At 39.6% G+C, this 13,378-nt stretch overlaps 1 protein-coding gene across 17 annotated transcripts in view; it reads right to left on the bottom strand.

Annotated features, from left to right (window-relative positions):
- The window catches only part of LOC143028642 (uncharacterized), a 614,584-nt gene that overhangs the window by 154,803 nt on the left and 446,403 nt on the right, over positions 1 to 13,378 (bottom strand). For 16 of the 17 annotated variants that reach the window (XM_076191067.1, XM_076191062.1, XM_076191063.1 and 13 more), the window contains 5 exons: positions 12,586 to 12,849; positions 10,372 to 10,905; positions 2,263 to 2,422; positions 1,716 to 2,146; positions 1,149 to 1,367 (listed from right to left, as the gene is read on the bottom strand). In XM_076191067.1, the coding sequence (XP_076047182.1) occupies positions 1,149 to 1,367; positions 1,716 to 2,146; positions 2,263 to 2,422; positions 10,372 to 10,905; positions 12,586 to 12,849 (1,608 nt within the window). The remainder of the gene's footprint in view (positions 1 to 1,148; positions 1,368 to 1,715; positions 2,147 to 2,262; positions 2,423 to 10,371; positions 10,906 to 12,585; positions 12,850 to 13,378) is intronic. The other variant, XM_076191065.1, reaches the window with a different exon arrangement.

Raw genomic sequence — 13,378 nt, 5'->3', positions numbered from 1 at the left:
AGATTCATATGTTTTAGTCGATTTTCGCATGATTTATTTTTTATATTTGGAATCAGTTTTGTGGCTCGCCATTGTACTTTTTCCAGTCTGTCAATGTCTTTAATGAGATTGGGTGACCATACGGAAACAGCATATTCCAAATGTGGACGAACTAACGATTTATATAGCTTGTTAATGAGTGATGGACTTTTGAAATCAAAAGATCACGCAATGAGTCCTAGAATCTTATTTGCTTTCTCAGAGGATGAAATACACTGCTTAGATGATTTGAGGTCATAACTGATAATTACGCCGAGATCTTTTTCACTATCCACTTTTGTTAACGAATTTCCAAATAACTTGTAATCGTACTTACTGCTATTTTTACCTATGTGCATTACCTTGCATTTACTTGTGTTAAATTTCATTAGCCACTTTTCAGACCATTGCTGTAATTGATCTAAATCTTCTTGAATATCTAATTGGTTTGAGTGATCATTTGCCACTCCGCACAGTTTTGTAACATCAGCAAATTTGGAAACAGTAGATTTTAGTCCATGGTCTATATCATTTATATATACTATGAATAGAAGTGGTCCAAGAACGGAACCCTGAGGAACTCCACTTGTGACATTTTTCCATCTAGAAGTTTTTCCATTTAAAACAACTCTCTGTTTTTGACCATTCAACCAATTACTAGTCCAACCTAATAGGCTACCACTTATTCCATAAAGCTAATTTAGTAAGTAGTCTTTCGTGTGGGACGGTATCACAAGCTTTTGCAAAGTCTAGATATATTAAATCTATATTGTTTCTTTTGTCATAATTCGAGAAAACTGTGTTGTAGAATTCGAGTAAGTTAGTCATGCAAGAACGATAATAAGAATGATAAACTATCTATGTACCATGTATATCACTTTATTGCTCTGCTAGTTCACATGTAACCAAAGGAAACATCTCATACTACAATGCCCCACACTAAGAATCCCTATATAATAACACAATATATCCTCCCTCAGTAACTCATGGACCCACCTGGAGGCTGTTGCCAGTTACCTGAAGGACACAGGACTTCAGCAAGAAATACCAAACCCAATGAACTGATTTTTGACATGTATACTACTTCATAAAATCATATAAGTACTTAGAACAAATATTCTAAGGCTTACCGAGACTGTGTTATAAATCGGCACTGAAACACCAGGAGATGATACAGTAGAGGCTTGCGATTCAAATTCTGACATGAGAGAGATTTCAATTTTGTGAATAGCCATATTTTCACTATCAAAAGATGATGATGATGTAGGCTGTCTGGTAAAGTCTTCTAGAGATGATGCGATACCATTGTCTTCACTACTAGTTCCACCAGAAAAAGAACCGGATGACATCTGCAAAAGACAAGAGGCACATTAGACAGAGAAGCACCAAATAACTTTGCTTCAATGAGCAGCCCAAAACCTGAACAAGTTTGACTTACCTTTTTAACCCGAAGGTGTTCACTGATTCAGATATGATTCTCTTCATCTGAGTAGCACACACACCTATATTTCTACTACATTCAATTACATCTTAAACATTTACCCCCTTCAAATCATGATACATTTCATAAATTCTGTTCTGGATGGCACTGTACAATTCATTCAGCTAAGCTGTCAAACCTTGATAGACTGGACATATATTAAGCATAACACTATGTTGCAAAGAGGAATAAAATGCATTTATCTTCTGTTACCTACCTCCAATATAGTATTGATCACCAATTCATGGAGAGGATCATCATTATTTTGACTGGTAAGATCTGATGATGGGAATTGTAGGTTGGCTGTAGTTATGGACGGCAAGGAACCATCCGTGATAGAAGCTGACGTAACAGGACCCAGTGGACTGCAGCCCATAGATGAGATGGGAGGCAAGGTGGTTGTGCTGGAACTTGACGTAAGAGGGGATACCACATTGCTGTGGCCTGTGATGCTGCCGCCACTCGAGGAAGGAGGCATGGAAGAAGGTATAGATGAGGCCAGTGACGATGCAATACCCATGGGCACAGACCTCATAACGTTAGGAGGGTTCAGGGAGCTGTGTAGGCTCACCCCACCTTGCTCCATGCTCCCACCCTGACTGGAGACAGGAACACCTGACCGCAAACCCTGGTGAGCTGTGGAGCTTCCTGTAAGACAATACAAATATCCCAGGTATGTGAACAATCCTTAGTCAAGCAAAAACACACTTATGAAATGTTGGTGCTGCTGAACATGGAGCACTGTGAGGCCAGAGGTGTCTTACCAGAAGTGTTGCTGGGCTGTGTCAGCAGTTGGGTTAGAATCTCCTGCTGCTGTCGTTGTGGTTGCCACGGTGGCACATGCTTAAGATTCTTTGGCAGCTTCGCTTGAGGAATACCTTGAGGATCAGGTCTTTGTGATGGGGCATTGTGCTGGTGGGGAGTCTGTAAGAACATCAATTATTAGAACAATTTGTTCAAATGAAAAAAAGTCCTGTTATAAGGGGGAAAGGCCTTTTGGTTGGTATTACATTAACTATACACACAAATATATGTACCACAAAGATAATAATTTCCATCAAGTGTAAGATATGTACCATAAATTTTTCTCATCTTTAACACAATGTATTTTATATTACTCCATTACTGAATCTTCACAACTTTGTCTTTGTGCTTTTCAGACTAGTAAAATAACTACTGAGTTTGTTCTTTTTATATATATATATATATATATATTTCCCTAGTTGTATTTACCTAGTTGTAATATACGGAAGGGGAGCTATGCTCGTGGTGACCCGTCTTTGTATCTCTCCGCATCAAGTTTTATCTTAAAATCTTGTATAGTGTTAGCTCATACTGTTTTGTTGTCTAATTTGTTCCATGTATTAACCCCTTCCATACGGTGCCGCACACGTAGGCGTCATGAGGAGCAAGTGGATTCGCGACGCTGCCATATTGGCGTCTTGATTATATTTATTGTAGTCGCCCCTGTGTTTTTACATTCTCCCAAATGCGCCCTGAATCCCATTCTCTGTGGTTTTCAAAATTCGCGGGTGAAAGAGAGAACAATCGATATAAGCCGTGACTATATTTTATGATGCGAGTATTATTACGACACGTCATACGGCTGGCATTGGCTGCTGCCCGCGAGATTTAAGTCCCATACTGAAGTGGTTAATCGCTCTGTGTGGGAAACTGTTCCTTTTCAAGTTTTTTCTATAGCTATCTTTTTTCAGTTTTTTTCCGTGTCCTCTCGTTTTATCGTTGTCCCACACTAACAGGTCGTTCCGGTCTAAAACTTCCATTCCTTTCAATATTCTGTAGATAGTCAGCAAATCTCCTCTTTCTCTTCTTTGTTCCAGTGTTGGTGGGTTTAGTTTGGATAGTCTTTGCTCATATGTTAGTTCGGCGAGAGTCGGTGCTAGTTTGGTTGTCACTCTTTGTAATCTTTCTAGTTTCTTAATATTCTTTTTGGTGCTGGGTGTCCAAAGTGATGCTGCGTACTCAAGTTTTGGTCTTATTTGTGTAGTTAGTATTTTCTTTATCATTTCTTCATCCATATAAGTAAATGCCACTTTGATTGACCTCAATAAGTTGTAGGTTTCTCCGAATATTCTATTTATATGCTTATCAGGTTTCATGTCCTTTCCAATCATCACTCCAAGATCTTTTTCCGAGTTTTTTTTTTTTCTTCTCCAATTCTGTATTCTTTTGATATTCTGTTTTTACTCTTCCCAAATTCCATTATACTGCATTTCTTTATATTAAATTTCACTTCCCACTTTTGAGTCCAATTCCATATTGTGTCCAGATCTTGTTGCAATGAGTTGCAGTCCTCTTCCGTTTTTACCTTTTTAAGTAATTTTGCATCATCTGCAAAAAAAATTATATAGCACTCCATGCCTTCATTCATGCCATTAATGTATACTGCGAACATGATCGGGGCCAGTACTGATCCTTGCGGGACACCGCTTTTTACTTCTTCCCAGTTGGAGAATTTTTCTCTAATTACAACTCTCATTTTCCTCCCAATCAGGAAGTCTTCCATCCATTCCAATAATTTTCCTCTGATTCCACCCTTTGATTCTATCTTATTTATTCATTTCTTATGAGGTACCTTATCGAATGCCTTTTGCAGGTCCAGAAAAGCACAGTCCGCCCATCCATCTCTTTCTTGTATTATGTCTATTAATCTTGAGTAAAAGCAGATCAGATTTGTTGTACATGATCTCCCTTGTCTGAATCCAAATTGATTTGGGTTTAGTATAGATTTTTCTTCCAGGTATTTAACCCATCTGTTTTTGACAACTCTTTCACAAATTTTTGCTATTGTGCTTGTTGGTGAGACCGGTCTGTAGTTAGATGGATCTTCTTTATCACCTCCCTTATAAATTGGTACAATGTTTGCCTTTTTCCAGTCCAATGGTACTTTTCCTTCTTTAACCTCTTCAGTACGGGCCAAAATCTCGCGGGCAGCATTAGCTGCCAGACGTACGATGTTGCGTCATAATACTCGCATCATAAAAAATAGTCACCGCTTATATCGATCGTTCTCTCTTTCACCCGTGAATTTTGATAACCATAGAAAATGTGATGAAGCCAGTTTAGAGAGCATGTCAGTTACGCAGGGGCAACTACAATAAATATAATCAAGACGCCGATATGGCAGCCTCGCGTATCCACTTGCTCCCCATGCCGCCTGCGTAGGCGGCACCGTATGGAAGGGGTTAAGTGATTTAATTATATTGTATATTTTGTCAGTTAATTCTTCCATACATTCCTTCAATATCCAGTTTGCAATCCCGTCTGGGCCATGTGATTTTCTGACATCAAGGGTTTTAATTTGATCACTGATTTCTTTTTGTGTTACGTTTATTTCTTTCATTGCTGGGGATAATTCTCTCTCTCTATCTACACTGTTAGGCGAGTTTTCTATTGTGAATACTGATCTGAAGTGGTTGTTCATAATTTCAGCCATTTCCAGTTCTTCTGTATATTCCTTTTTATCTTGGCACAGTTTTTCTATTTCCTGTTTGTTTTTCAGTTTTCCATTTACATATTTGTAAAATAGTTTGGGTTCTTCCTTACATTTGTCTATTATCCTTTTTTCATAATTCCTCTTTTCATCTCTGCGTATTTTTACATATTCGTTTCTTAGTTTGATGTACGTTTGCCATTTGCTTTGTTTCTTATCTCTTTTCCACTTTTTCCAAGCTTTGTCTCTTTTTTCCTTAGCTTCACTACATCTTTTGTTGTATCAGCTCTTTATGTATGCCTTTTCCATTTTTTGTTGTGGTACATATTTGTTCACTCCTTCTTTATAAATTTCTTTAAACATATTCCATTTTTCTTCTATCCCTGTATCTTCGTTTTGGAATTTTTCCCAGTTTGCATTGCGAAAGAATGTTTTAAGTTTCTCAAAGTTTGTTTTGTTATACATAGGTCTTCCTATTCTACGTTTATCATTTTTCTTTGGTCCATTTGTTCTTTCAATTCCATTTCAATTAGTACATGGTCACTTTTTCCTATCGGAGTTTTATAATCAAATTTTTCAATAATCTCAGGTTCTGTCGTAAGTATTAAGTCCAATTTTGAGGTTTTTTCATTTCCTCTGTATCTAGTATTTTCTTTAATCCACTGGGTCATTGTGTATTCAATGGTCAAGTCAAGGAGTACATTGCACCAGTGTTTCTCTCCCCACTTCACTGTCATTTCTTCCCAGCATATTTCTTTTGAATTAAAGTCACCCATAATTACTGTATTTCCTCCATCTTTCAGCGTTTCAATTAATTCATCTTTTGTATCTTCTAGTAACTCGGAATGATCCCTTTCTGTCCAGACTTGTATTTTAGGAGGTACATATACCACTGCAAATTTTCATTTCTTCGTTTGTTTACCTTCGACTTGTACTGAAATTGATTCTACATTGTTTTTTCCTTCAGTTATTTTTGTTACACTCAAATCTTTCTTAGTCAATATTAGAACTCCTCCGCCCTGTTTGTTCTTTCTATTCTTTGTCCAACAGTTGTATACACCTTGTCCCACAGTGTGGGGTGTTAGGGTGTACTTTAATTTGGTTTCTACAATTCCCATTATGTCTGGTTCTTCTGAGACTAGATAATCATTTAGTTCGTTTATTCCTGAGATTACCATCTATATTTGTATAAGCTATTTTTAGTTTCTTTTCTCCTCCTCCCCTTCTGTCTTCTTTGTTTCCATTTTCCCTATATATCTTTTTCTCAGCCTCATGTCTATCACTCTAAAAAAAAACTCCTCCTTTTCCTTTTCAGTTTTATTCTCATTCCTTTGATTCACTTCATTCCTAAGTTCTTTTTCTTTCTCTTTTTCTTCCTCACTCATTTCTTTTTTTATCCAAATATTTTTGTACTGTTCACTGTTTGCTAATCTTATTGTTCTAGATAATATTTCTTCTGCGCTTGATTGCAATCTAAGTTTAACTTTTAGTGGTCTATACTGTTTATCTTTCGAGTACCTGCCCATTCTATGGATTTCCTCGATTTCTCGGTCCCAGCCTAACTCATCTGCTTGTAACTCTTTTAGTATTTCTTTGGCAATCTCTTTTTCTTCCTTTTCCCTCTGATATCTTGGTACATTGTACTTTTCTTTAGTGCCATAGACTACTATACACCGTTTTCTATCCACTGTGTCCCTAACTAGGTTACTTTTCTCTTTAATAATCTGAATTACAGTTTCTTTGGCATTATCTTTTACCTGTTGTTCCATTATTTTCTTTAGGGATATTTCTTGACTTTCCTGTTCAATTTTCCACTGTTTTTTTATTTCCTGTAGGTCATTCTCCTTGATTTTTTCATCCACCTTTTCAGTCACTTCCTTCATTTGACTTTTAATTTCTCGTTTCAGAGCCTCATTCCTACTACTATCCTCACTTTTCAGCCTCTCATTATCACCCTTAAGCTGTTTTAATTCCCATTTCAACTCGTCTATTTCCCTATTGTTCTCTTCGTTAGCTTTTCTTAAGTTTGATACTTCCTGGTACATTATCTTGTATTCACTTTTAAGCTCTAATAGTTCATCAACGATGTCATTTAAATCTCTATTCCTCATTATATTCCTGTATCTGGGTTCTCTATCCATCTCTACTCTAAGTAATCCATTGGCTTCTCTTTCAAAACCGGAAAATCTACTTACATCTAACCTTTGGTATTCTCTAGGTGTTGATGCGAAGCATGATTTTTTTCTTACTACCCCTAATGGTGTTTCGATTCTTGTTTCTTCCAGGCTTCTTTTAGTCGAGTCTTTAGCTTTAGGGGTTTCCATTTTGAAAAACAACACAAAAAAAGAACAAAAACAAAAAACAAAACAAAAAAGTTAAGCGGAGATACAATTACGACCTACATCATTTCACCACAAATACACAGCCCCTGCCACACCGTATATAAACAACAAGGCCGATGCTGTTTGTTTCCAATTTCTTGTTTATATTTTTCACTCGTAAGCCAGCACTCCGAAAATACGTGCTGCTCCATTCGTGTCCGCTGCTATATATATATACATACATACATATACCAAGGCTTTTTCCCCCTTACAAGGGAGGTAGCCAAATAGGAAAAGGCATCAAATTATTCCCACCCATTCCATCCCTGAATACACTCCACACCCATCCACCCTCCCTCTTATCTTAGCACCTCCTGGTATATATATATATATATACGGAGAGGGGAGGTCGCCGATTAAATGAAGCGGCCTTGCTGTGGATGTGCTGTGTCTTGCGACACTGCTTCTGACCCAGGGCGGTGGGCAAGGTGCAGGGATGACCCGTCATCCAGGAGGTGCTCAGATGAGAAGGAGGGTGGGAGGGGTGTGGAGTGTATTTAGGGATGAAATGGGTGGGATTGTTTTTATGCCTTTCCCTTTTTGGCTACCTCCCTTGAAAGGGGGAAAAAGCCTTGGTATATGTATGTATGTATGTATGTATGTATATGTATGTATATATGTATATATATATGTATATATATATGTATATATGTATATGTATATGTATATATATATATATATATATATACATATATATATATATAGCTACAGTGATGGTGGACTGGCTGGTGAGGGTGTTTAATGTTTGTTTGTTTAAAAGAAGGTAGAGTACTGGAAGACTGGAGGAGTGCCTGTATAGTTCCACTGTACAAGGGAATAGGGGACTAGTGTAAGTGTAATGGTTTCAGAGGGATCAGTCTGTTGAGTGTAGTTGGGAAGCCTTATGGGAGGGTATTGATTTAGAGGATTAAGAGAGGAATTAGAAGCCATAATTAATGAGGAACAGTGTGGGTTTAGGGAAGGTAGGGGTTGTGTGTATCAAATTTTTGTGGTAAAGCAGATATGTGAGAAAACTATAGGAAAAGGTAAGGATATTTTTTTGGGCCTTAATGGATTTGGAAAAAGCTTATAACAGGGTAGACAGGAAGGCACTGTTGGAGGTATTGCAGCTATATGGGATGGGAGGAAAGCTGTTAAGAGCAGTCAAGAGTTTTCACAAGGGTAGTAGAGCTCGTTTTAGAATTAGAAATGGAGAGGGTGATTTGAGGTAAAGGTGAGACTTTGCCAGGGATGTGTCATGTCGTCATGGTTGGTTAATGTATATATGGATGGGGTGGTGTGAGAGGTAAATGCAAGGGTAATGGGCTGGGGGTTGGTGATGGTTAAATCAAGTAGAGAAAATGGGAAATATGACAGTTGTGAGTTACCAAGTTGGTTTTCACAACATTAGCACCAGCTCGGTAACAGTTGGCAATCTTATAAAAAGCTGAAATAAAAGTAGGGAAAATGTTCATCAAGCAGGTGTTTACTGTGTGCCTTGTTTAGGTTGTAAAAAGGTCTACATTGGTGAAAGTTTCTGTGGTGTTGATAAAAGAATATCGGAACATAAATATGATATGAAAACTTACAATATGAATAATGCCATTGTTAGACATAGATACAATACAACATGCAAAATTAACTTGTAGCCTTAGTTTGCACTGCTTGCAACATCACTTTCACATTTCTTTGCCTATTATCTGCCAACCACGTATATAGCAACTTTTCCATCTCTGCCATAACTGTCGTACACATTGCCGGGCTGCCACAACTATCTTATGCACTGTGCTGCCAGACTTATAATAGGCATCTGCTAGACGTGGTCGTAAGTATGGGTGGTCATAACTCGGATGGTGACTGTAAATACTTTGGGGGATAAAAATGTGTAATCAGAAATTTAAATGTGTTTGAGGTGAAATGTCTGAGAAGTATGATAGGGCTTACTAGGCTGAATAGAGTGAGAAACAATGAGGTGAGGAGGAGAGTGGGAGTGGAAAAGGAGATGACAGATAGGGCTGATGAAAGAGTATTGGGATGGTTTGGACACAAAAAGAGAGAGTGAAGAAAGATTAGTAAAAGAAGTGTGGAAGGCAGAGGTAGATGGAATGAACATGAAAGGGTGACCAAAGATGAGATGGATGGATGGGGTAAAAGGGGCGTTGGGTAAGAGGGGGGATGGCTGTTGAGGATGGGAGAAGACAGAAGACAGGAGTGAGTAAATGTGTATGGATGATGCTGTGATGCATAGATGGGAAGGAGTGGGGGATGGGGGGCAGGATTACAGGGTGTGAGCGAATTATATTTTGATGCAGCCTGAAGGGATTTCTCCCCATCTTCTCTTTTTCTGCATGAGGGGATGGAGAGGGGGGTCACTGATTAAATGAAGCAGCCTTGCTGTGGATGTGCTGTGTCTTGCTGCATTGCTTCTGACCCAGTGCAGTGGGCGTGATGTAGGGATGGCCTGTCATCCAGGAGGAGCCAAGATAGGAGGGAGGGAAGGATGGTAAATGGAAGTGGAGTATGTGGGGATGAAATGGGTGGAAGTAGACTTATGCCTTTGACTTTGGTGACCTCCCTTGTAAAGGGGAAATAGCCCTTAGTAGATGTATGTATGCCTGGAGTTAGTAAGAGTAAAGGGACATGGAGGGTAAGCCAGTTATTTTTTGCTGATGAGACCATGTTTGTCACAGAGTCAGAACAAGGACTGAAGCAGTTTGTGGCAAAACTTGGGAGAGTATGTGAGTGGAGAAAGATGAAACTATATGTGGGCAAAAGAAATGTGATAAGGGTAAGTGAGGGTAGTAGTGGGTTTGAGGCTGGAGGAAGCTGATTTAAATATTTGGGGGTCACATGTAGCAGGGAATGGAGGAGAGGGGGGTGGAGGTGAACTGTAGAGTAAGGGAAGCAAGTAAATGTCAAGGGGGGGGGGTTAAAAGTGTTTCGAGAAGTAAGCATCTGAGCATGAACACAGAGACCATACAAGGGAGTGATTATGCCCATTCCCTTTATGGTAAAAAGGAGGAATGCAAACATATTCCAGTATCAATATTTACACTTACTTGAGGTGGATTAGCTAAAAGTGTTGCAAGCATCTGATTCTTCTTCCACAGCTGTGATTGCTTTTGTTGTTGTTGCTGCTGTTGTTGCTCCTGCTGCTGCTGTTGCTGTTGTAATTGCTGATGTTGTAGTTGTTGATTTTGTAACTGTTGTTGTTGCTGTTGTTGTTGCATCTGTTGTTGTTGCATGTGTTGTTGCTGTTGCAGCTGTGGCTGCATTTGTGCTGCCTGGTTCATGTTCTGCCCAGAATTGGCATTGCTGACCGCAGTCATTCCATGATTAAGGTCACCTGCCGCACTGGAACTATGGAGCATGGACGACAAGCCACTGTGGGGTGGTCCACCACGCACTTGACTCTGCCCACTGTGGCCTGTCTGCGACCTAGCATGCTGGGTCTGCCCACCCCCCTGTGGGCCCTGCTGTGCCTGGCCACCTGCATGCTGAGTTGCCTGCCCTCCCTGCAGAGGCACGGGGCTCATGGAGGTAGCTGAGGCTGGGGGAGACTGTACCAAAAGACTTTCAAAACCTCCCACAACCTGAAACCACAAAGATTATCTCTAATACTACACCTACAGTCAAGCACTCCAAGTGTGATTTATCAAGAATTATTTATTTCTCACTTTATCAAGAGATATTAAGAGGGTACAATTAAAAATTATTTCACATTAATCCTTAGTTCTAATCAAAATGTTAGTGATTTAATGCAGTCTTCATTAACAAAAGAAAACATTATTAATCTGTATTGAAGTGCAACCATTAATCTCTAATCATTAATTAACCCTTTCACAGTAAAAAGAACATGGAAAGCAGAAGCAGAGAGAACTTTAAAGGAAGACCATGAACAAGGTGGGAAGCAGCCTTGCTGTGGATGTGCTGTGCCTTGCTGCATTGCTTTTGACCCAGGATAATGGATGGAAGCTAAGATAAGAAGGAGGAAAGGGTGATGGATGGAAGCAGAATGGGTGGGAGTGGAATGGGTGGAAATGGATACCAGCCTTTTGAATTGGCTACCTCCCTTATAAAAGAGAAAGAGCCCTTAGTATATAGGTATATGAACAAGGTGGATGGATGAGGATAAAAAGAGCCTTGGATGAACAAGGAAGGTCTATCAAGCTGGGCTAAGAGAGTACCAAGATACAAATGAATGGAAGAAGATTGTGAATGGAGGGAATGAAGACTGGGCCTAAATTAAAGTTAGGCACACAAAATGTAATGTTAGCACTGCAGTCAAAGGGTTAAATGAATGACAAATCAACAGCACATTCCCCATTAACAAGTTCTTTTAAATTGAATGTATCAGAGCTGATTCAAGCTAATTTGTGGATTTCACTTAATTTATCTATTATTTACTTATCTATGTATCTATTTATTTTAGGCTTTAAATTAAAGAGTGCTTGTTATTAGCAAGTGCATGCAACATCATAGCTTGATCTGGCTAAGCTCCTATCCTGCCCAACACTTTCAATCCCTTCCATGGTGGGTGGTGCTTTTGCTTATATTCCAGGCATTTCCAATGTGTCCCTTTCAATGGGCCTATCTCCATTAACCATTTCCACAACACTTTTTCTTTCATTCTGGCTCCCATTAGGTTAATCTATTCACCTTCATTTCACCCTGTTGGGACTGAAAGGTGTTAACCTCTTCACTCCGGGGCACATCGCACGTCTGGCAGCATTAGCTGCCCGACGTGCGATGTTGCGTCATAATAATCGCATTATAAATAATAAAGTAAGTGCTCAATCGTTCGTTCTCTTTCACCCGTGAATTTTGATAACCATAGAAAATATGATGAAGCCAGTTTAGAGAGAATGGAGGTTACGTAGGTACGACTACAATCAATATAATCAAGACGCCGACGTTGGCATTATCGCGTACCCAGTTGCTCCTCATGACACCTATGTAGGCGTCACCATATGGAAGTGGTTAAGAACAAATACGCCACCCAAGTTTCCCTTAGTACATGACCCAACCCTCTGCTCATTAACATCATTTAGTGTAAACCAAAACAAAACCTGTTAAGTGCAATATTATTGTGAAGGAGTTAACAGTGACACCCTGTAGTACCTGCAGTAGAGAGCCCCACACTCAGCAAATCAACATCACCCATGAGGAGCCTGAACAAAAGTCCCAAAGTGCTTTATTGTAGGCAAGGTCAATGGATAGTTTCACTCCCACCATCCCACTACATGCAGTTCCCAACAATAAGAATTGGTTACCTGTTTGTTTGGTCCTTCATGTGGTTCATCACTTGGCCTCTTTCGTCCCCTTAGGATTGAAGGTATCTCTGTGCTGGTCGGCCTTGATATGCTGTTGCTCGAGGATGTGGCCTGGGAAGTCGTCTGCATGCTTGTGGGTACACTGGACTGGGGAAGTGTAAATTCCTCCTTGATATCGGGTTTGTCTTCACTTTTGCTATACAGTTCCCAAATGTCATCATTGCAGCTCTTCTTTGTTCGCATATCACCGTCCTCTTTCAGGAGCTGAAGGTAAAACAAACACATAACAATTGATTTGTAAACACTCACCACAAGTATCAACACTCCGCGTTCATTGTACAATAAATTTAATTGGTTGCTATGCCCTGCTCCCCTGTAGACAGTCTTGGCAGTTAGGTCTTTATTGGTTGCTATGCCCTGTTCCCCTATAGATAGTCTTGGCAGCTAAGTCTTGTCTTGTCCCTACAGACTACTAAACCACAATCCCTTGCACACTGTCTTGGTGCTTAAGCCCTGTCCTGCAGACTGTTTTGGAAGCTAAGCCTTCAGTGCCCCACCACTTAAAACAGTCCACCACTGTCCCCACCCCATACACTTCAATCAATCAGTCCAATGCCCCAACTCTTTCTTGCAGGAGACCCACAGCCCTAAGGAAACCAGCTACAATCACTTAGTGAAGAATTTTGTATTGCTGTCTGGAAGAGGTATATCTTGGAGAATTTGCTCCAGTCTTCATTCTGAGATACTGGATACATGAAAGACTGACAACAACACTTCCTTATCTCCTCTGCCA

Source organism: Oratosquilla oratoria, chromosome 9 (assembly GCF_046742065.1).
Source record: "Oratosquilla oratoria isolate Oo_2021 chromosome 9, ASM4674206v1, whole genome shotgun sequence".
Classification (NCBI taxonomy): Eukaryota; Metazoa; Arthropoda; class Malacostraca; order Stomatopoda; family Squillidae; genus Oratosquilla; species Oratosquilla oratoria.
Note: the sequence above shows the minus strand (reverse complement) of the source record. Positions and strands in the feature narration are given on the sequence as shown.